Source organism: Schistocerca nitens, chromosome 5 (genome assembly GCF_023898315.1).
Source record: "Schistocerca nitens isolate TAMUIC-IGC-003100 chromosome 5, iqSchNite1.1, whole genome shotgun sequence".
NCBI lineage: Eukaryota > Metazoa > Arthropoda > Insecta > Orthoptera > Acrididae > Schistocerca > Schistocerca nitens.
The window spans coordinates 381,476,120-381,498,093 of record NC_064618.1 but is presented as its reverse complement, the minus strand read 5'-3'; the positions used below and the strand labels follow the sequence as shown (position 1 = coordinate 381,498,093).

At 39.9% G+C, this 21,974-nt stretch overlaps 2 protein-coding genes across 2 annotated transcripts; both read right to left on the bottom strand.

Moving 5' to 3' along the window:
* Nucleotides 1-649: 649 nt before the first annotated feature.
* On the bottom strand, nt 650-1,207 carry LOC126260484 (putative gustatory receptor 28b). Its single transcript, XM_049957811.1, has one exon. The coding sequence runs from the start codon at nt 1,205-1,207 to the stop codon at nt 650-652; it is 558 nt and encodes a 185-aa protein (XP_049813768.1).
* A 14,572-nt stretch (nt 1,208-15,779) lies between these two features.
* LOC126260483 (putative gustatory receptor 28b) lies at nt 15,780-16,784 on the bottom strand. The gene has a single exon (XM_049957810.1). It carries the CDS (start codon nt 16,782-16,784, stop codon nt 15,780-15,782), a length of 1,005 nt encoding a protein of 334 aa, XP_049813767.1.
* Between the last annotated feature and the right edge of the window lie 5,190 nt (nt 16,785-21,974).

Sequence of the window (21,974 nt, the reverse complement as noted above, 5' to 3'; positions counted from 1 at the left end):
AATACCATTATCTTACAATTAATAAATTTAGTCAACAATAATTGACTTTACAGCGTTGGGCATTCTCAACTAAATCCATTTCCACAGAATCGGCGCAAATCTTGGGCTACACGAGAAACCATCTCTACGACATCACTCGTAGCTGTACAACGTGGTGCATTCATAACAAAAATCCATCATGGTAGTGTGTTAGATACAATTCATTATTTCGTTTTGAAGTGATAATTTTCGTTAAAAGTGCCGATTAGCAAATCCTGTCGTGACGAAAGTAGTTAAGAAGATGATTAAACGCATTAATTCCCTCAATATTTCAACGTCTTCAAGAACAGGCATACAGCCACTTGCAATCATTCACGAATACTTAATCACTGTGATGATGAGTGCAGCCCAGTACCTGATACACACTTATTTAGAGAATGAAATACTATTCTTCTCTCGTTCATGCTGAAGAAGAAGTAATTATTATTTTTGCCTTTGGCCATAAGACAGTGAGTTCATTAGTTCTTATTGAGGAAACAGTCCAAAATAAACAAATATGCGTCTAAAAATGTTTAACAAAAACACACTACTACAAGAAATAAAGCATCACACAGTACTAATTGATAAAGTCGATCATGTTGTGGAGCTAAGGAATTGAACCTAATATACATTACTTGCTACTAGGATTGACGTCAGCAAACTGCACGAGGATAACGATGTAGGTCGTGATGGCTGATACACAACCTGTCAGTAGTGACCTGTCCATGAGGAAGAATCCTGCAGCATGGTATCTGAGTCGACTGCATCTCAGCTGTTGGGCGAACTTCTCCAGAGCTGTGTGGTCGACGCGGCCAACCAGTGGCGACAGCAGCGACAGCTTACCGGCCAGCTGTTCCGTGTGGTTAGCCCCCTGGACCACCACTTCGCTGCTGTACACGATGCCGACCAGCCGCCACGCCGACATCAGCGCCCACGGTAAATACCGCACTAGGATCGCTCCTGATGATTCACCAGACCAGATTACTCCCACACGTAGAAAATGTGCCACTACCAAGTAAACATTGATTACGATGTTCACAAAAGAACTTGTTACTTCTACAAGGTTTTGTACACTGTATGCAGCGTTGACAGTTTTAGCCAAATCGGAAAGGAGGTCATGCACTTTCTTCAACTCAGCCAGCGGAATACCGTCATCACATCCCAGCTCGTGCTGTACCTTTAACATCATATTTCGCTTATTCCAGTTGTGTAATCTCTTTCTGGAGGCTATTGAATGCGGATCTGTCACATATACCTCGTGACATTTCTGTGGAATATCTTTCCTTGGATAAATCCTAGCAGAGGACGATATCATATTGTCAAGCTCATCTTCTGTAGAAAAGTTTAGACTTCGGAGAAGATATTTATTCAGTTTTTGAAATCTTCTGAACAGTATCACGTTAAGTGCACAAAACTGCAAGGTAACCATATTCCTTACGACATGGCCGAAATACACATGTGTCGACGAAAGAAACCGACCCTGTGGTAATGCAATCCACAAAGTTGCTATGATTAATGAAGCTGTATAAATGATAACCCCATACATCAATCGACGCACGACGGAGGCTGTGGTAACATATTCCCTCTCGAGGTCTTTAAACAAGAATGCATCTACAGCAGTTATTTTTGCATACATGCTATTAACGTGTCTCTGTCTTAAAATTGTGCTTCTTAGAATTGAGGTAATGGATGCACTCACTCCAAATATCAGTTTACAGACATATAAATCCTTGATGAAATTGTCCTGTAGATTAGTGCTGTAGATGTCCCGCAGTCGTACACTTAATCCGTAAAATGCAGACACTAGGAACAATAAAAACACAAACGCACAGTACAATCGAAGTGTTGTCGATACAAAAATTTTTCCACTCTTCGCCTTAAAGGAAAAAGGAGCAGTACCAACAATGTTGCATAGGGTGAGGAAAAACCGTATTTGTTCACAAAACTTCGTTTCTGCATTCATCCTAAAGAGAATTCTTAGCAGTGCACAGAACGATTATGAGCAGCGACTGAGACAGCGTCCCCCATTACTGCGAAACAATGCAGCAGTTATTTCGCTTAATGGGAGATCGACAATTTAATTTGAGCACTTACAAAGAAACAGTCATAGAATGGGTCCTACAACAATAACCAAACTATGGCAACATAAATGCCTTTTTTGTTTTCCTGTTTCAGTACAAAAGAAAATTATCCAGCCAGTCGTCGAAAAGGTCAGTACAGATATCTGGTTTCATAAAAGATCTGCCCTTCATTTCTGTTAGACAAAAGCTGGTGAAATACGTTTCAAGTGCAATCAAACCGCACAAATTATGATTAAGTGTACCTTGTAATAATGCATTTCAGACTGAAAATCTCTGCTGAAAGCTACAATTTTTTGGACGGTCTGCTCTTTTACATGAATAATTGATGGTGTATTTAGCGTCTGTTAATGTATAGTACTTTACACATTGAAAATTACATTGTGGAGATAGTAATGTTAGATGTTCCAGAGATCATATTCATGATAAACAGTCATGGGTCTCTATGTAAACACTACGATGTGGAATTATCATTTGAACAGAATATGGCAAAAACAATTAAGAATTGGTATTTATTTGGATTCATGCTGACCACGTTCGTGATTAGCTACCTGTATGATGTGGAATGAGTTGTGAAGATACTAGTGCACATTTTATTTTCATGGTCAAATTATAAAAGAGTTTTGTAGCTGCTTGTTTTACTCCAGTGAGTGCAAAATTTACATTCTTTAGAGGAAAGTATGGATCATTCTTCCTTCCAATTTTATCTTGATGATTACTCCTATTACTCTAAATACGCTACTAATTGTTAATAACAAATGTCAGAAACTGCCGTGATTGTTATTCTTATTTGTTGAAACACATGCCTGGAAGATCTTCGTTGACAATCTCAGATTTCCAATCAACACTTTCTGCCTAAATGACAAATTACCCCCACGAAAACATACAAAATATATTAACTGGGTAATTTATATGTTCTCAAAATTGAATGAAAATGTTGTCATAACACAGATGGAAATTAAATTCATTGAATTTCAGGCAAGCAATCCAATTTCAGATTCCATTTAGCACAATTCTTATAGCTAACAAATTATACACTGTAATATGCCTCATATGGGATCGCTTCGAAAGAGAAATGTACGATAGAGACTGAGTAGCAAGAAAGCATGTCACAGACATGATGGTTTATCTTCGTGAAGTTTGTGCAGGACAGGACCAGCTCTAGTGAAGGTAGTTAGGATGGCAGGGGCAGGTGGCGGCGGGGTGGGGGGTGGGGGAGGGGAAAGGACGCGAATAATGCCACCAACCAGGGTGGCAGTTTTTTTAGGTGGGAGGGGGAGGGGTAAAATCTTAAATTGTAATATCCTTCCAAAAGGACGAACTAAACAATGAAAGTTTTGCATAAATAAAGAAATGTGAGAATAAGTTGGGAATAAAAATCAGTCATTAAATGTAGCACCTTAGTGCTAGTAACCTACGACATTGTGAAGTATGACAAATGAGGAGCTGTAGTTGGCCGCCTTGGATCCGTCTCTCAAAATAGCAAAACTTACTAATGGCAGTGCTGCCAGCCCAGCTTCTGCCATGCACCTACGTAACACTTTAAAAGTACCTGCTTCAGCTTTAAAGCGCCTACAGAAGTGAAAAACTTTGTAATAGAGAAATGAAAATAAATATCAGCATACAGTACGATAGCCTAACAGCACATACACAGCAGGCTTGAATACCTGTAGCTGTATGGCTGAGAAAAACACTTTGAAATAAATAACGAATAAGTAAAACATGCACTGCCCGAAACATGCAATAGTCTTCTGGATCCATACGTTCTGATTAAGAGCCGTTTGCAAGTCGAAGGATACATGGCGTCCTTCCCCCGTCACTCCCCTTTCTTAGGATCTTCCATTACTCTTCTTCTTACCACATTCCTTTAATAAATTTTTCCTGCTTTGTCTGTAACTTATTACACGTTTTCTCTCATTCCCTTTTCTTTCTCGGTGTGGAAGCCATAATCAGTATATGTTAATATTAAGATCATATGGAAAAAAATGATCAAATATTATTTTCAAGCTGAAGCAATTTACACTGCATGGTACAAACTGTTCGTGCAGTTCCTTTGTTTTCACGCTGTTTGTGTGTCACCAACTATATTGAGAATTTAACTGATACTTTTCGCTACAATAAATGAAACAGCTTTCAAAACTCTTTGTTTTGAGGCGTAAATCGTGGTCGTGGCATGTTGGAAAGCATGTCTTCTCGATATCTGATCATAGCTGTTCTTTCTTTAAGTAGTACGAGCACACTACACAGGTACTGGCGATTTATAAACTTGTTTTGTATAGCAAATAAGGAATTTATATGTAAGTAATTCGTTAGCTTATGGCCTTCCACCTCGTACAGCAGAAGCTCCGACAATACCGCCGACAACACAGAACTCAGCTGTACTGGTTTATGCAGGTCTCGCACCGCATGCTCCCCTATCTTTAACAAGCAAGAGAAAGTGAACGGGTTTTAGTTACGCACTCAGGGAGTAACATAACATCTACATCCACATCTACATGATTACTCTGCAATTCACATTTGAGTGCTTGGCAGAGGGTTCATCGAACCACAATCATATTATCTCTCTACCATTCCACTCCCGAACAGCGCGCGGGAAAAACGAACACCTAAACCTTTCTGTTCAAGCTCTGATTTCTCTTATTTTAATTTGATGATCATTCCTACCTATGTAGGTTGGGCTCAACAAAATATTTTCGCATTCGGAAGAGAAAGTTGGTGACTGAAATTTCGTAAATAGATCTCGCCACGACGAAAAATGTCTTTGCTTTAATGACTTCCATTCCAACTCGCGTATCATATCTGCCACACTCTCTCCCCTATTACATGATAATACAAAACGAGCTGCCCTTTTTTGCACCCTTTCGATGTCCTCCGTCAATCCCACCTGGTAAGGATCCCACACCGCGCAGCAATATTCTAACAGCGGACGAACGAGTGTAGTGTAAGCTGTCTCTTTAGTGGACTTGTTGCATCTTCTAAGTGTCCTGCCAATGAAACGCAACCTTTGGCTCGCCTTCCCCACAATATTATCTATGAGCTCTTTCCAACTGAAGTTGTTCATAATTTTAACACCCAGGTACTTAGTTGAATTGGTTGACACAATCTTGGAAACACAGAAACAGAATTAAAGTAACACTTTATCGAAATTACGACGCATAAGTTTGGAATTTAGCTCAAAGGTGCCTGAAGAAGTACGGCGCCCTGTGAAGACACCCCAGGGCCCTGCGACGCTTCAAACTGCAAGGTGTCGACACAGGCGAAGATAAACGCCACAGCTAAGAAGTTCACGAGAGCCCAAAGATGGGTTAACGATGACACATTGGCACCAAATTTCACCACATTCTGCCAAATGCCACTGTGGACGTGTCACACAATGAAAATCGTTACAACACCTTTTACCCATATTTCTCCCCTTCTTTTGACATCTCTGCGCTAGCGGTCAGAACCGCAGCACCCAGAGTTGAAATCACGCGGTTTTCTTATGAGGGAACGAGAAAAACAAATCAGACACACCACCGCTCAGAATCGGGACAAAAAGACTCAACGGGTGGCAAAAGGGTGTAATGCCACAACGAAGCATAGCCAAGGCGCAGCAGTTGAATAAGTGAACGCTCATGCCATCTGTTAGATAGTTGCGCAAACAAAAGCCCAGGTGCTTCCGCCTGGCGGCAGTCAAATGAAATAGCGCTACGAGTAAGACAGTGTCTGAATAGTGCTGCGCTCGGACAATGAAATAAAGAAGCATTAAACTAGGATAATATTATTACGTATAGTAAAAATATTAATTTAATATATAAAATGACTATAATTGAATGTGGTAATGTTATGGTATGTCCATTTGTAAATAGAGAACTTGGCATAGTGTAAATTAATGTTTAAATGTGAGGGAAATCCCCGAGAACGCGGACAATGCAGGTTGGCGCGTGAATGTGGCAGTAGAGACAGATGTGTTCTGGAACCGTTCAGATGCTGAACAGAGATTACGCGGCGCGAAAGTGACGGTTTACGTATGGTACGGTAATGTTGCTTATAGACAGTTAAAAGTGTGCTTATAACAAACACGAACTGGATTTATCGTGTGTCAGCAAGTCAAATGGACAATAAGGCTTGCAGGACGCAACATTTCGACGGAGACGGCTTGTGAGCGATATAGTTGCTGTTCCCACTCAAAAATCACATGGCACGCCTTGTGGAAGTCTGCGTAATTTACGGCGGACCTGTGCACGCTACGGCACATATTCACTTAGTTTAGCGAATCCCCTGAGGACTTAAACAGCCGCACATAAATTCGAGTTTGTGACTTAGTGGCCAATTTGGTGGAAGTGCGTACATAAATTGATCCAACCATGAACATGGATGTATGTCATTCTTAGAATTGCGAAAGATCTTAAATTTCCGAACAGTTAAAAAGTGTTTATAGTCACAGTTTTCGCCACGTGGCGACAAAGACCTACCGCGTCTGTCCCAATCCGAATGTCGATTATTGTCAAGTTCGCGCGCCTGGCGCTCTCTTGTTGCATCTCGTAAATGAAATAAATTATTTTCTTCAAAACCCGCTGCTATCTGTGATTCCAAATTTCTTCTACTGTCTTTTCCTACGATTTCACTTTCAATTGGTTTAACTTGCTTTCGTAACGCCTGAAATTCCCATTAACGCGTTCATTAAATTTTCCCTGATTTTCTACATGCTTATTTATATTCTGGTACTCTTCTGTTTCTGCAAATGGCAATGGAGCTGTATCATCTGAATCTCTGTCTCCATTTAAACTAAAATTTGTCAGTTTTTCTGAAATCTCCTCAACTCTTTCCGATAAGTCACCTATTTGTTCTTTCTGTTTATTTACGTCTTCCGTAAGTGTCGCGACTTGGGTTTCAGTATTGGCACATTTAGTAGTTAACTGTTCATATTGTTGTGTTAGGTTATTTATTCTGGCATTTGGTACGGATTCCTTGATTCTTGCAAATATTTCTTCCTTATCGTGTGCACGTTGTAAATTTAACTCTGAAAATTTTTGTACTATCACGCGATCTCTATCTTCCTGTTCTCTGTCCTGTTCCTTTTGTCTGATTTCTATTGAAATTAATCTATTATTGTGAGCATTCAAAATCGGTTGTATTTCTTCTCTAATTTCTTTCTTTAATTCATCTTTCATGTTTTTAAAACATGTCCCTATTCGTGAGTCTAACCATGTTTTCATTGTTCCCATAGCAGTTTCTAACCGTGTTGCCACTGTTTTTAATTCAGATCGTAACTGTGATCCCAGTGAGTCTAACCGTGTTTCCATTTTTCCCATCTCAGTTTTAATTGTTCCTATTTGTGAGTCTAACCGTGTTGCCAAAGTTCCCATCTGTGATCCCAAATTTAATATAGCACCCATCAACTGCTCTATATTAACTGGTTCAAAATTCTTTTCGCCCCTAACATTCCCCGTAAAACTAACTTCCTTCGTCATAGCTGTAAAGCTATCTGTGTTCGATACTATTCCAGAATCTTCTGTCGTTAATTTCGTATTCTGAAAATTTTTTGATTGTGAAAAATTTTGAACTGGTTCTGGACTATTTTCCCTACTTATTAAATTATTTTCCACTTCATTATTCATCATACTGTTCTCCTGTATTGGCGAGTTCGCCATGTTAACTATTTCCTCATTCTATCCATCATTTTTGCCTTTTTCATCGATCGCGTAATCATTTACAAAACATACAAAACTCGTCACTATTGTAAAATTACACACAATATAACACTTTATCACCAACAATACCATTCACACGAAATGCTTCCCGACAAACACTCCTAACGAACAATTAAAACCTTCAGAATATCACAAAATTGTCAAACCCATATACGACTCATCAAAAGTTAAATTCCCCAAAAATACCATCGGAAGAATGACAAGAGAACTACAAATGTTCAATTACAAAATCTATACATGCAATATAGACTACAATTACTAAACTACAAATTACTACAACATTTCTACTGTCTGCTATTTTTACCATCAAAAGAATTCCAAGGGACGATCCGAAGCAGCGGTCGCCACATGCATGGGGGCTTAATTAAATTTAATGAAAATATTTTTTAGTAGCTGTATATCTGGGTACGAAGTCTCGTAACCGGTTGGTCCTGAGTAGAATTAGTACGCAATCTGACTGCATAGAATAACAAGGAATGAAAGGAAATTTGCGTTAACACAATTGATAATTAAGCCCCCAGCAACTATAAAAGCTACGAAACAACGAAGCACAAGTGTAACTGTCCTGTGTGTGGAAGTGTGATTCAACGTACTATATGGCACGGTTCTTCCTCAATACGTCAAGATATTTTAAACACCATTTACAATGAAGTAATTAAAAAACCAGAAATACTATAATTGCATATAGAAACCAGAATTACAGTCTAATACATGAAAACAAGCCAGATGCTTTGTTGACTGAACCTGTGATCAAGAGGCATTGTCATTTAGGAAATTTGAAATAAAATTTTTTTTGTTACCTTCATATATATTGAGGAAAAATACACTGAGATCATTACAACATCCCCAATCGAACAGCATCTGCTGTCTCGTCCAACAAAACAACTGCACACGACATGCCCTCAACTAGTACTGCTATCGACATCCTCTCAACAAGCACTGCCCACGACAACATCTGAACTACAACTGCCTCGACATTCTCTGAACAACTACTGCGGCAGTGGAGGCGGCGGAATAATAGTCTTTGGCGCAATCTCTGGCGCTGTGACTCAGTGTAGCCACCTTTCAGAGTGACAGCACAAAATTCACATTCGCAGAACACGTAATGCATAAAACCACCACTGTACTGATGTCGAAACTGATCTACACACGCTTCAGCGCTGAAACACAGCAACAGTTTACACCGGAGACTAACGGTACAGAAAATTATTACATACTAAAGGCATTAGTGGAAGGGGAAACCCTAATGAATGAAAACACCACACTTTGCAACAACACTCTCTTTACGGTTCTAAGAGAACTGACACGGGACACAGAATAGGAATAAAAATACACACACACACACACACACACACACACACACACACACACACACAAACATCGAGAAATACGTAAGGAACAGAAGTCGTCAGAACTCCCACCACAATTTTGATTAATTTTCCAACAATATGTGATAAATTCTTGAGGCAGGCGAGCAGCGGGATAGCGTCATGTTTTGGATTACGACCAAGGTGTAAAAGGCATGATTTTCTGTGTTTAAAAACAATTGCTGGGCGACCAACAGATGTGAGTACACGACATAATTACGTAACAACAAAGTACATACTAAAACTGTAGCCACAACACTAGAGCAATTCCCAACAGTAGTGGGGCAACAAGGGCACGTCCCCAAATCCAAGATGGCGGCCATGACGCAATTACGTGACGTCACGTGACATGAGCTGATGACGTGTTTGACGTCATTCAAGACGGCGGGAAGATAGGTCACTTGAGCTACATCCATGAACCTGTCACATAGTCCTATGAACTGGCTGGAAGTTTGAATTTTGTTGGGGGGATAGGTCAATTGGTATACCTCTGCTAACCTAAGCCACCTCTTTTTAGGAGCTGGACGTATGTCTTTATTTAAACAATTACAAGCAGTACCACCATCAATTTTGTTAGCCATTCTCTTGGAAAATTTTGTTGACTGGAGTTGGTATGGTGTCGCCCCCACTAGAGACTGCTCATTTAATTTGATTATAATTTTAATAAATTTGTTTAAATTTCTTTAAACATCTATATATGTGTTTAAATTTATTTAAATGTATTTAAATTTGTTATCTGCCTACAGCATTAGTGTTGCGTTAGCACCACAAGAAGTTGAGATATCAGTTTCTCAGTCTTTAAATATATTTATTACATGCACTGATCATAAATCTTTATTTAAACAATTACAAACTACCGCCATCAAGTTTGTTCGCCATCCGCCTCTAGTTTCGAATTTTTTTGCTCTAATAGCTTACATTCAATTCAGATATAATTGTTATAAATTTGTATAAATTTCTTTAAACATTGTTTAAATTTATTATCTACCTACAGCATTATTGTTGTATACCGCCACAAGAGGCTGAAATATCGATAGCTGTATTACATGCACTGCACTTAAGTCTTTATTTAAATAATTATACTCAGTAGTAACAGTCGAGGTGTGGCTAGAAAAAAACCGGACTAGTACTGGTGAAACAATAAAACGAATGCAATAAGGCTGAAAGTCGCGTGGCCTGTCACGTGACTCTCGCTCCGCCTGCTGCTCGAGTTTCATCTGCCTCCTGCACTCAGTCTGCCCGTGGCGTCTGTTTTAAGTAGTTGACGTTTTGTCTGTGCGTCGGAAAATGTTGAGTGTACAGAAAGAACAGCGTGTTAACATCAAATTTTGTTTCAAACTAGGAAAATCTGCAAGTGAAACGTTTGTAATGTTACAACAAGTGTACGGCGATGATTGTTTATCGCGAACACAAGTGTTTGAGTGGTTTAAAAGATTTAAAGATGGCCGCGAAGACACCAGTGATGACACTCGCACTGGCAGACCATTGTCAGCAAAAACTGACATCAAAGGGATTGTGCACATTGATTGGGTACCGGAGGGACAAACAGTGAATCAGCATTACTACATTAGTGTCCTGGCTACCCTACGTGAGCGAGTACGGAGAAAACGGAACGATTTGTGGAGAAAAAAGTCATGGATCCTTCACCAAGACAATGCCCCAGCTCACAGTGCGTTGTCAGTGAAGACGTTTTTGGCAAAACACAACATTCCCATCTTAGATCATCCACCCTACTCACCTGATTTGGCCCCCTGTGACTTTTTTCTTTTCCCTAAAGTCAAGTCAGCTTTGAAAGGAACTAGATTTGAGACTGTTGAAGCAGTAAAAGAAAAAGCGACGGAAGTAATGTATGGACTTACTGAAAATGATCTGCAGCATTGCTATGAACAGTGGAAAATTCGTATGGAGCGGTGTAGAGACCGAGGAGGAGAGTACATTGAAGGAGATAACATGAAATTGTAAATAATTGTAAATAAATGTTTTTTCCAGCATCAGTCCGGTTTTTATCTAGCCGCACCTCATATATATATATATATATATATATATATATATATATATATATATATATATATATATATTGTTCTCGTATCACACAGATCAAATGTTTTAAGAAAATCGTTTTCTCGTTTTATGGTTTGATAACATAGTATATCCTAGAGAAACTGGGAAGAAGGATGTATGTCATGCACTTGAAATATATTTCTTACATTGGAATATTAACAGGGCTACATTCCACACGAGTGATAGTTTGGAGAGTGATCTAACATTACAGCTCGTTTTAAGTGAGGAACGTTGTAGCCTTACGAGTGTGTTTGTTTATTTTGTCTCTCTTAACAACACCTTCCAGCTACTGATCCTAGACTCTGGAATAATAGTTTAAAATTGTTGGCTTGGTTTATTTACGTGAAAATGCCTCTAACTCCATCCACCTGAAGCCCAATCGCACATAAGAAATCACTCTTTTCTAGTTTCTTCTTCTTCTTCATGGTCTGCTATTAGATCACACTTTCAAATCTGTTACTGTACATCGATAAGGAGTGCTAACCTCCTCGACATGGACATATCTCGAGAAATCTTGTACACTTGGATGGGCTAGGACTCAGAGAGCTCTATCCATTGATGAGACGTGAAATATAGCTGATTGCTTCTGGTCGGTTGCAGATTAAATAGATACCAGTGTCGCAGGGCGGGTTGGTCGATGACAGTGTGATGGAGGTCTTTCAGTCTCTAATTTTAACATAAGACTGTGCAGATGCTCTGAGACCCCCATGAGCATAGACATAAATCGTAAATTAAGCAATATGCTGTAGGTATTAGAAATATGTAGAGCACTGTCTAATATATTTTGATGATGTATGTGTTCAAGGATTAACAATGAATGGACGTACTGCACAGTCATCTATCTAGATTCGCAAAGTGTAGAAGGGGTGGTTTAGTTGTGATGCTGATATTGGGAAACATGCTCTCACATCATTGGTTGGAGTTGAAATTACTTTTGAATTGCTAAAATTGTTCAATAATCAATTGCAATGCTTATTATTTCAGTAGATCGGTGGTGTCATGTTGCTGGTTACCACATAATGATTGACTGGGGAAACAGTTTTGTTGAGGGGCGACACCTTCTGGGGGACGCTAGCACCGAAACAATGATTGCATATATAACTGCATTATGAAGAATCAGTCGAAACGGAACGCATAGAAATCATATTAGGAATGTAATTTGAAAACCCACATGAACGCGGCAAAACTATTACAATTTCGTTATCTTGTAAGTAAATTATATTTAAAATCATCGAGTGTGTGTTATAGTAAGAGCAGTAACAAATTTATTTACACCGTGCGAAGTCTAGAGGTATCCAAATTGACCTATCTCACCTCCAAAATTCAAACTTTCCGCAAAGGGGGGTTTGGCAGGAAGGCGTGGCACTCTCCTGCGATCATGGGTAGTGGTACTCGCGTCAGTTGTGTCACCATGAGAGGTCTAGTTTTTCTGTGAGAGGCCGTGTTAATGTCGTTTACAACCTGACACAGAGCTTGAAGTCGTGGAGGGGAAAAATAAATAAAATGATTGACAGTGTACTAAGAGTGTTGGAGCAGAAAAATTAATGTTTCAAACAACGAGACAGGGTCACAGGGCGCGGCTCTTGCAACTTACAGTGCAGTCCTCTGGATAATATCATTGTCCTACAGTACAGGTGATGAAGCTTTAAACTGAGGTGTGCAGCTGATCAAAATGTGTATATTTAATAGGATCGTCACATGTGCTCGTTGCCTGCACGCATGTGGTATTTTGTTTTTGATATATGTTAGGAAAGAGAGGCGATGAAAATCTAATCGAATTGTCTATCGGATGAAGTTAGTGGAGCTTTTATAGTTGGTAATATTTCTCTGTTGGATGGTATAGAATAACGAAGATAGATGTGGCTAGACGCGGATCTGTAGTACTTGTATGTAGTTTGGGGGCGCACCGCAGTACGGTAGGAAAAATCATTGTCCTTCGAGCAGTTCCGGTTTCCATCGAGTGGTCACAACACAGTCCTGTCACAGTAACGCAGCTCACCTTGTTTCTACATGGGTTGCAGAAGGTGGTAAATATTTTTTCCCCTGACTCCTACTCAGTTGTGATTTAAATTGGAACGAACAGATTCGTGAAGCTGGAGAAATGACAGCACATGTATGGGGGCTAACTAAAACGAGGTTGGAATTATACTGTAGCAGATCGGCTCGAGAAAGGTGAGTCGTTTCGAGATATGAGTGTTCTAGAAATATGATTCATTAGTGGCTGTAATAAAGGACTTGTTGTTGTTGTTGTTGTGGTCTTCAGTCCTGAGACTGGTTTGATGCAGCTCTCCATGCTACTCTACCCTGTGCAAGCTTCTTCATCTCCCAGTACCTACTGCAACCTACATCCTTCTGAATCTGTTTAGTGTATTGATCTCTTGGTTTCCCTCTACGATTTTTACCCTCCACGCTGCCCTCCAATACTAAATTGGTGATCCCTTGATGCCTCAGAACATGTCCTACCAACTGATCTCTTCTTCTAGTCAAGTTGTGCCACAAACTCCTCTTCTCCCCAATCCTATTCAATACCTCTACATTAGTTATATGATCTACCCATCTAATCTTCAGCATTCTTCTGTAGCACCACATTTCGAAAGCTTCTATTCTCTTCTTGTCCAAACAAATTATCGTCCACGTTTCACTTCCATACATGGCTACACTCCATACAAATACTTTCAGAAACGACTTCCTGACACTTAAATCAATACTCGATGTTAACAAAATTCTCTTCTTCAGAAACGCTTTCCTTGCCATTTCCAGTCTACATTTGATATCCTCTTTACTTCGACCATCATCAGTTATTTGTCTCCCCAAATAGCAAAACTCCTTTACTACTTTAAGTGTCTCATTTCCTAATCTAATTCCCTCAGCATCACCCAACTTAATTCGACTACATTCCATTATCCTCGTTTTGCTTTTGTTGATGTTCATCTTATACCCTCCTTTCATGACACTGTCCATTCCGTTCAACTGCTGTTCCAAGTCCTTTGCTGTCTCTGACAGAATTACAATGTCATCGGCGAACCTCAAAGTTTTGATTTCTTCTCCATGGATTTTAATACCGGAGAGCGCGCTGCCTCGGATGACGTCAGAGACAGACTGTGACAAAACACGTATTTTCCGTAATAATTGATAGTGAACTCTCGAGGACTGTAGACCGTCCTGGATCGCTCAGATTTCGCAAAAGTAGCTGTTAGTGTGCCGTCCTTGACATTTACAAATCTGCGCGGAAAGTGGTAACAATTATTTTCCACTTTTGTGGCGAGCAATTATTTCGAGTATTGTTCTTTTTTAGTATCAGTAGTTAGGGCGAAAGACAATTTGGTAGGAACTTACCATGTAGGTCGCCTCTGAACTTCTTATTGTGCTGTTCAGAATAGAGAGATTTACTGTCAGTATGAACATAATAAATACTTCATGTTGTGCGTGAGGAACTTTACTAAATATATGTATCAATTAGAATTCCAAATCTTCAGACCTGATCCCGTTAAGCAAATAGAGAATAGAAACATTTCTTTCAGTGGGCTGGTCAATAATGTGGACGCGCAGATTGGAAAGTATGGACAGTATGTTCTCCATCGCTTTCTGGCTGACTACAAAAATAGTTGCCAGGCCCTCGTAAAAAGACGGCGAACCTGAGATCAACATGCCGCCCCACAGTGGGTAGGTTTGAATCCCGACCTTAGTACAGTTTTCATTCGTCGCTTCAATCTACAGACATACACCGTAGATGTTTGAGACCTGAAGAGGTCTATCGAATCACATAGTTTCATTGGGATCGGGAAGGCTCACTGAAATCAACTGTGTTCCGAAAAGCATATTTTATTCGAACAAATCGAAAGTAATGTAGTACTTTATTTGCATTTCTGCAGATGACATGCCTGAAACATTTTTCCTTAAAAGGCTGGACTCCAATACCATTATCTTACAATTAATAAATTTAGTCAACAATAATTGACTTTACAGCGTTGGGCATTCTCAACTAAATCCATTTCCACAGAATCGGCGCAAATCTTGGGCTACACGAGAAACCATCTCTACGACATCACTCGTAGCTGTACAACGTGGTGCATTCATAACAAAAATCCATCATGGTAGTGTGTTAGATACAATTCATTATTTCGTTTTGAAGTGATAATTTTCGTTAAAAGTGCCGATTAGCAAATCCTGTCGTGACGAAAGTAGTTAAGAAGATGATTAAACGCATTAATTCCCTCAATATTTCAACGTCTTCAAGAACAGGCATACAGCCACTTGCAATCATTCACGAATACTTAATCACTGTGATGATGAGTGCAGCCCAGTACCTGATACACACTTATTTAGAGAATGAAATACTGTTCTTCTCTCGTTCATGCTGAAGAAGAAGTAATTATTATTTTTGCCTTTGGCCATAAGACAGTGAGTTCATTAGTTCTTATTGAGGAAACAGTCCAAAATAAACAAATATGCGTCTAAAAATGTTTAACAAAAACACACTACTACAAGAAATAAAGCATCACACAGTACTAATTGATAAAGTCGATCATGTTGTGGAGCTAAGGAATTGAACCTAATATACATTACTTGCTACTAGGATTGACGTCAGCAAACTGCACGAGGATAACGATGTAGGTCGTGATGGCTGATACACAACCTGTCAGTAGTGACCTGTCCATGAGGAAGAATCCTGCAGCATGGTATCTGAGTCGACTGCATCTCAGCTGTTGGGCGAACTTCTCCAGAGCTGTGTGGTGGACGCGGCCAACCAGTGGCGACAGCAGCGACAGCTTACCGGCCAGCTGTTCCGTGTGGTTAGCCCCCTGGACCACCACTTCGCTGCTGTACACGATGCCGACCAGCCGCCACGCCGACATCAGCGCCCACGGTAAATACCGCACTAGGATCGCTCCTGATGATTCACCAGACCAGATTACTCCCACACGTAGAAAATGTGCCACTACCAAGTAAACATTGATTACGATGTTCACAAAAGAACTTGTTACTTCTACAAGGTTTTGTACACTGTATGCAGCGTTGACAGTTTTAGCCAAATCGGAAAGGAGGTCATGCACTTTCTTCAACTCAGCCAGCGGAATACCGTCATCACATCCCAGCTCGTGCTGTACCTTTAACATCATATTTCGCTTATTCCAGTTGTGTAATCTCTTTCTGGAGGCTATTGAATGCGGATCTGTCACATATACCTCGTGACATTTCTGTGGAATATCTTTCCTTGGATAAATCCTAGCAGAGGACGATATCATATTGTCAAGCTCATCTTCTGTAGAAAAGTTTAGACTTCGGAGAAGATATTTATTCAGTTTTTGAAATCTTCTGAACAGTATCACGTTAAGTGCACAAAACTGCAAGGTAACCATATTCCTTACAACATGGCCGAAATACACATGTGTCGACGAAAGAAACCGACCCTGTGGTAATGCAATCCACAAAGTTGCTATGATTAATGAAGCTGTATAAATGATAACCCCATACATCAATCGACGCACGACGGAGGCTGTGGTAACATATTCCCTCTCGAGGTCTTTAAACAAGAATGCATCTACAGCAGTTATTTTTGCATACATGCTATTAACGTGTCTCTGTCTTAAAATTGTGCTTCTTAGAATTGAGGTAATGGATGCACTCACTCCAAATACCAGTTTACAGACATATAAATCCTTGATGAAATTGTCCTGTAGATTAGTGCTGTAGATGTCCCGCAGTCGTACACTTAATCCATAAAATGCAGACACTAGGAACAATAAAAACACAAACGCACAGTACAATCGAAGTGTTGTCGATACAAAAATTTTTCCACTCTTCGCCTTAAAGGAAAAAGGAGCAGTACCAACAATGTTGCATAGGGTGAGGAAAAACCGTATTTGTTCACAAAACTTCGTTTCTGCATTCATCCTAAAGAGAATTCTTAGCAGTGCACAGAACGATTATGAGCAGCGACTGAGACAGCGTCCCCCATTACTGCGAAACAATGCAGCAGTTATTTCGCTTAATGGGAGATCGACAATTTAATTTGAGCACTTACAAAGAAACAGTCATAGAATGGGTCCTACAACAATAACCAAACTATGGCAACATAAATGCCTTTTTTGTTTTCCTGTTTCAGTACAAAAGAAAATTATCCAGCCAGTCGTCGAAAAGGTCAGTACAGATATCTGGTTTCATAAAAGATCTGCCCTTCATTTCTGTTAGACAAAAGCTGGTGAAATACGTTTCAAGTGCAATCAAACCGCACAAATTATGATTAAGTGTACCTTGTAATAATGCATTTCAGACTGAAAATCTCTGCTGAAAGCTACAATTTTTTGGACGGTCTGCTCTTTTACATGAATAATTGATGGTGTATTTAGCGTCTGTTAATGTATAGTACTTTACACATTGAAAATTACATTGTGGAGATAGTAATGTTAGATGTTCCAGAGATCATATTCATGATAAACAGTCATGGGTCTCTATGTAAACACTACGATGTGGAATTATCATTTGAACAGAATATGGCAAAAACAATTAAGAATTGGTATTTATTTGGATTCATGCTGACCACGTTCGTGATTAGCTACCTGTATGATGTGGAATGAGTTGTGAAGATACTAGTGCACATTTTATTTTCATGGTCAAATTATAAAAGAGTTTTGTAGCTGCTTGTTTTACTCCAGTGAGTGCAAAATTTACATTCTTTAGAGGAAAGTATGGATCATTCTTCCTTCCAATTTTATCTTGATGATTACTCCTATTACTCTAAATACGCTACTAATTGTTAATAACAAATGTCAGAAACTGCCGTGATTGTTATTCTTATTTGTTGAAACACATGCCTGGAAGATCTTCGTTGACAATCTCAGATTTCCAATCAACACTTTCTGCCTAAATGACAAATTACCCCCACGAAAACATACAAAATATATTAACTGGGTAATTTATATGTTCTCAAAATTGAATGAAAATGTTGTCATAACACAGATGGAAATTAAATTCATTAAATTTCAGGCAAGCAATCCAATTTCAGATTCCATTTAGCACAATTCTTATAGCTAACAAATTATACACTGTAATATGCCTCATATGGGATCGCTTCGAAAGAGAAATGTACGATAGAGACTGAGTAGCAAGAAAGCATGTCACAGACATGATGGTTTATCTTCGTGAAGTTTGTGCAGGACAGGACCAGCTCTAGTGAAGGTAGTTAGGATGGCAGGGGCAGGTGGCGGCGGGGTGGGGGGTGGGGGAGGGGAAAGGACGCGAATAATGCCACCAACCAGGGTGGCAGTTTTTTTAGGTGGGAGGGGGAGGGGTAAAATCTTAAATTGTAATATCCTTCCAAAAGGACGAACTAAACAATGAAAGTTTTGCATAAATAAAGAAATGTGAGAATAAGTTGGGAATAAAAATCAGTCATTAAATGTAGCACCTTAGTGCTAGTAACCTACGACATTGTGAAGTATGACAAATGAGGAGCTGTAGTTGGCCGCCTTGGATCCGTCTCTCAAAATAGCAAAACTTACTAATGGCAGTGCTGCCAGCCCAGCTTCTGCCATGCACCTACGTAACACTTTAAAAGTACCTGCTTCAGCTTTAAAGCGCCTACAGAAGTGAAAAACTTTGTAATAGAGAAATGAAAATAAATATCAGCATACAGTACGATAGCCTAACAGCACATACACAGCAGGCTTGAATACCTGTAGCTGTATGGCTGAGAAAAACACTTTGAAATAAATAACGAATAAGTAAAACATGCACTGCCCGAAACATGCAATAGTCTTCTGGATCCATACGTTCTGATTAAGAGCCGTTTGCAAGTCGAAGGATACATGGCGTCCTTCCCCCGTCACTCCCCTTTCTTAGGATCTTCCATTACTCTTCTTCTTACCACATTCCTTTAATAAATTTTTCCTGCTTTGTCTGTAACTTATTACACGTTTTCTCTCATTCCCTTTTCTTTCTCGGTGTGGAAGCCATAATCAGTATATGTTAATATTAAGATCATATGGAAAAAAATGATCAAATATTATTTTCAAGCTGAAGCAATTTACACTGCATGGTACAAACTGTTCGTGCAGTTCCTTTGTTTTCACGCTGTTTGTGTGTCACCAACTATATTGAGAATTTAACTGATACTTTTCGCTACAATAAATGAAACAGCTTTCAAAACTCTTTGTTTTGAGGCGTAAATCGTGGTCGTGGCATGTTGGAAAGCATGTCTTCTCGATATCTGATCATAGCTGTTCTTTCTTTAAGTAGTACGAGCACACTACACAGGTACTGGCGATTTATAAACTTGTTTTGTATAGCAAATAAGGAATTTATATGTAAGTAATTCGTTAGCTTATGGCCTTCCACCTCGTACAGCAGAAGCTCCGACAATACCGCCGACAACACAGAACTCAGCTGTACTGGTTTATGCAGGTCTCGCACCGCATGCTCCCCTATCTTTAACAAGCAAGAGAAAGTGAACGGGTTTTAGTTACGCACTCAGGGAGTAACATAACATCTACATCCACATCTACATGATTACTCTGCAATTCACATTTGAGTGCTTGGCAGAGGGTTCATCGAACCACAATCATATTATCTCTCTACCATTCCACTCCCGAACAGCGCGCGGGAAAAACGAACACCTAAACCTTTCTGTTCAAGCTCTGATTTCTCTTATTTTAATTTGATGATCATTCCTACCTATGTAGGTTGGGCTCAACAAAATATTTTCGCATTCGGAAGAGAAAGTTGGTGACTGAAATTTCGTAAATAGATCTCGCCACGACGAAAAATGTCTTTGCTTTAATGACTTCCATTCCAACTCGCGTATCATATCTGCCACACTCTCTCCCCTATTACATGATAATACAAAACGAGCTGCCCTTTTTTGCACCCTTTCGATGTCCTCCGTCAATCCCACCTGGTAAGGATCCCACACCGCGCAGCAATATTCTAACAGCGGACGAACGAGTGTAGTGTAAGCTGTCTCTTTAGTGGACTTGTTGCATCTTCTAAGTGTCCTGCCAATGAAACGCAACCTTTGGCTCGCCTTCCCCACAATATTATCTATGAGCTCTTTCCAACTGAAGTTGTTCATAATTTTAACACCCAGGTACTTAGTTGAATTGGTTGACACAATCTTGGAAACACAGAAACAGAATTAAAGTAACACTTTATCGAAATTACGACGCATAAGTTTGGAATTTAGCTCAAAGGTGCCTGAAGAAGTACGGCGCCCTGCGAAGACACCCCAGGGCCCTGCGACGCTTCAAACTGCAAGGTGTCGACACAGGCGAAGATAAACGCCACAGCTAAGAAGTTCACGAGAGCCCAAAGATGGGTTAACGATGACACATTGGCACCAAATTTCACCACATTCTGCCAAATGCCACTGTGGACGTGTCACACAATGAAAATCGTTACAACACCTTTTACCCATATTTCTCCCCTTCTTTTGACATCTCTGCGCTAGCGGTCAGAACCGCAGCACCCAGAGTTGAAATCACGCGGTTTTCTTATGAGGGAACGAGAAAAACAAATCAGACACACCACCGCTCAGAATCGGGACAAAAAGACTCAACGGGTGGCAAAAGGGTGTAATGCCACAACGAAGCATAGCCAAGGCGCAGCAGTTGAATAAGTGAACGCTCATGCCATCTGTTAGATAGTTGCGCAAACAAAAGCCCAGGTGCTTCCGCCTGGCGGCAGTCAAATGAAATAGCGCTACGAGTAAGACAGTGTCTGAATAGTGCTGCGCTCGGACAATGAAATAAAGAAGCATTAAACTAGGATAATATTATTACGTATAGTAAAAATATTAATTTAATATATAAAATGACTATAATTGAATGTGGTAATGTTATGGTATGTCCATTTGTAAATAGAGAACTTGGCATAGTGTAAATTAATGTTTAAATGTGAGGGAAATCCCCGAGAACGCGGACAATGCAGGTTGGCGCGTGAATGTGGCAGTAGAGACAGATGTGTTCTGGAACCGTTCAGATGCTGAACAGAGATTACGCGGCGCGAAAGTGACGGTTTACGTATGGTACGGTAATGTTGCTTATAGACAGTTAAAAGTGTGCTTATAACAAACACGAACTGGATTTATCGTGTGTCAGCAAGTCAAATGGACAATAAGGCTTGCAGGACGCAACATTTCGACGGAGACGGCTTGTGAGCGATATAGTTGCTGTTCCCACTCAAAAATCACATGGCACGCCTTGTGGAAGTCTGCGTAATTTACGGCGGACTGCAGCGACCAGCAGCAAGGTATGAAGTGACCAGTGTCTGCAGCTAATGTTGCAATGTGATCATACTAACATATGAGATCCATTGATGAGCTCACGCCAGCACAAACAACGAACTAGTAGTGATCGTACGACAGTGTTTTTATGAACAGTGCATTTTATACCGCCGCCATAACAAGTACTTTTATCCATAGCGAACCAGTTTATGTATTTATCAAGTCAAGTTCTCTACAGTGTAATGTCTCAGTGAAACAATAAGTTTGTGATTTAAAGTGCATTCCACGAGTGTCATCAATTATTTACAGAAAATGTTCATTATTATCCCAAATCCATCAGTGTGAGTGCAGCAGTACCAGTAAAAAGGCTATATTACGTGAATATCGGCGTATTAATGCAACAAAAGCATATAATCGGAGTTAACGCCGAAAATTTCCAACAAACGCCGGATTATGCAACTGACAGAAGACGCCAGGTCCTGTGTCACATTAATTACAGTTCAACTCGATGTGGTGGCTTTTCAGTACAATATCAATG

Bases quoted from the DNA above. Each gene is read 5' to 3' on its own strand.
- LOC126260484 (XM_049957811.1), bottom strand. From the start codon at position 1,207: ATGATGTTAAAGGTACAGCACGAGCTGGGATGTGATGACGGTATTCCG.
- LOC126260483 (XM_049957810.1), bottom strand. From the start codon at position 16,784: ATGTATGCAAAAATAACTGCTGTAGATGCATTCTTGTTTAAAGACCTC.